A 2,264-nucleotide genomic window follows, 5' to 3' on the forward strand; every position below is an offset into this window, starting at 1 on the left:
AGGAAATCTATGTTCATACCCTTTCTTGCTATAGAAAAGCGAAACCACCGTAAGGGGCTATGCTCTTTGGACCCCGTAAGGGGCACTACCCCTAGACCCCGCCAAGGACGCTGCCCCTTGGAACCCTATACCCAAGGGCACTGCCCCCGGACCCTATATACCCGATTCCACATTTAACAATCCGTGTGTGCATTCCAAACCTCTAGGCTCGAATGGTAAACTGAACTCAACTAGTCTCGACAGTAATTATAATTACATTATATGCTGATAACACTAAAATTACCAAATGTATTGTGTGATTTTGGGAGACAAATTAGTCTCATTATCCTCCGAATGAGAACTCACTACTCCCACTTTGGTAGGGTTCAATCCCATTTCGATTTCAGATTCTTCATACTTCTCCTATATATACATCTATAATGGAATGCAAAGGGCAGGCAGTTTAATACCAAACTTTAAAAAGGAAAACCAAGTTTTAAGCTAAGACTGGAAAATGAATTGTGGTGTAATTCTGAAAGAATATCATGTTTCTCTTAGTATTGTGGCTTATAACATTCAGGTGCCATCTTCCCATTAAAACGCCAATAATCTGTGCAGTAGTTATACACCATGTAGTTATCTCTAACCCATTTGAGATTGACCTGCTGATCCGAACTCAGTTGCTTGTAGACATTGGAGGTCCACCAGTTAGCTGGGGTAGGATAGGTACACTGGATAATGCTAAGGGGTCCGTTCCACTTGCAAGCTCTTGCACTGAATTTACGGAAAGATGCCATGAAAGGTGCACAGGTCCAGTCGATTTTGACCAGCCCGCCTCTTGTTGCCCAGTTATCTCCATTCCACAAACTAGAATAGACCTTCATTCCTTGTTGGTCTGGGAACCCAATTCCTTCGCTTCTATAGTTTCTGAAAACCCTAATGGGTATACTATCAACATACCACCTGCATTTATTGTCATGATCTAACCTTTTAGTAACTTCTAGTCTGTACGTAAACTAAGCATTTATTGCAAAAACTAAGTTAATTAAGGAGTGCTTATTTTTGTAAACTTACACTACTGCGTTAGGGTTCCAGTGAATGGTATAGTTGTGGAAATCGGCAGTTGGATCAAACCAAAAGGTGAACTCCTGCTCCCTATTTGCTTTTCCTTGGAGAAAGATGTTTGTGTGCATGGTGTAAGGTTGTCCTGATGAGTTTCCTAAGAACTCAAAGTCGATCTCATCATGATATTTTCCTGTAGAGGAAAGCTGCAATGATTCCACATAAAAGTGTGAGCATGTTAAGTATGTGTATGTGTGTGTTGTATGTGGGGTTTTTTTAAACATTGATTACAACTACTTAAGGCTAAATACAAGAAAATAGCAAGCGTACTATTATTATTTGTTTATTATAACATCCTATTTTTTTTTCTTTCTAATAACAATATTGTACTTTCAACTTTTTATTCATATTAACGATTTATACTTTGATAAATGTAGTACTGTATCCAATTATAGCTTTGTAGTTTCGATTTTTTTTCTTTTAGGACATTGTACTTTGGAAAATCTACCAACTAAAGCAATGAAAACTGATTTGTATCCCGATGATATTGCTATAATTTGGAAGATTTTTCAAAGTATAATGTTGTATAGGAAGAAATGAAGTTGGATGCTATAACAAACAAATAAACCGAAGTAGCGTTCATATTTCTTGCATTATATTTATCCCTATTGCATCCCTTGTATCTTTCTTGTTATCGAACATACATAAAATGCTGTGACAGTTCCTGCAGAGTTGCCTGGAACTAACTTGATTAGCATCTCAATGCTTCCATAAAGGAATGTGTTGTGTGATTGAACACCGGATCCTGTAATTGGAGTTAGATCAGTAATCATTGTTTAAATGATGCTACTCGCAGGAGAAAATTAGCATTGGGGTTTGACTTTTTAAGAGTCTAATGGATTTGCATCTGAGTGTTTCCAAAATAAAAAAACGTAAACATGAAAGTGAAGATGAATGATATGTACCTGAAACACGATCCAGAACCAGATTAAGATCACCATTGCTAAAATTGTATGAATGCTTGGCACCCCAGTTGAAGGACATGTCATTGTAAGAGTATCCATGGACAAGGCATGGTTGGAAAGCAGTTAGTGAGATAAATGCAACTGCAAACAAAGCCTGGAAGCTTCTCATCTCAACTAAGCAGAATGTAATCATGTATTATGATTTTCTACTTTTATATGTAGTTTGCACAGACAATGCTCTTTTCATTAATTGCTTCT

The 2,264-nt window shown here is 37.3% G+C and overlaps 1 protein-coding gene across 1 annotated transcript; it reads right to left on the bottom strand.

Annotated features, from left to right (window-relative positions):
• Positions 1 to 268: 268 nt before the first annotated feature.
• Positions 269 to 2,264, bottom strand: LOC145128598 (putative xyloglucan endotransglucosylase/hydrolase protein 26). The gene is made up of 4 exons (XM_079063416.1): positions 2,007 to 2,264; positions 1,746 to 1,846; positions 1,054 to 1,247; positions 269 to 942 (listed from the first exon to the last, which is right to left on the bottom strand). The coding sequence occupies exons 1-4, from the start codon at positions 2,197 to 2,199 to the stop codon at positions 534 to 536; spliced, it is 897 nt and encodes a 298-aa protein (XP_078919542.1). The 5' UTR covers positions 2,200 to 2,264; the 3' UTR covers positions 269 to 533.

Source organism: Lactuca virosa, chromosome 8 (genome assembly GCF_052849685.1).
Source record: "Lactuca virosa cultivar CGN04683 chromosome 8, Lactuca_virosa_CGN04683_v6, whole genome shotgun sequence".
Lineage (NCBI taxonomy): Eukaryota > Viridiplantae > Streptophyta > Magnoliopsida > Asterales > Asteraceae > Lactuca > Lactuca virosa.

Excerpts from the sequence above, each read along its gene's own strand:
- LOC145128598 (XM_079063416.1), bottom strand. The coding sequence starts at position 2,199 with ATGATTACATTCTGCTTAGTTGAGATGAGAAGCTTCCAGGCTTTGTTT. Across the intron at positions 1,847-2,006 it reads GGTTCTGGATCGTGTTTCAG|GATCCGGTGTTCAATCACAC; the intron begins GTACATATCATT and ends CTCCAATTACAG. Across the intron at positions 1,248-1,745 it reads GAACTGTCACAGCATTTTAT|CTTTCCTCTACAGGAAAATA; the intron begins GTATGTTCGATA and ends GAATCATTGCAG.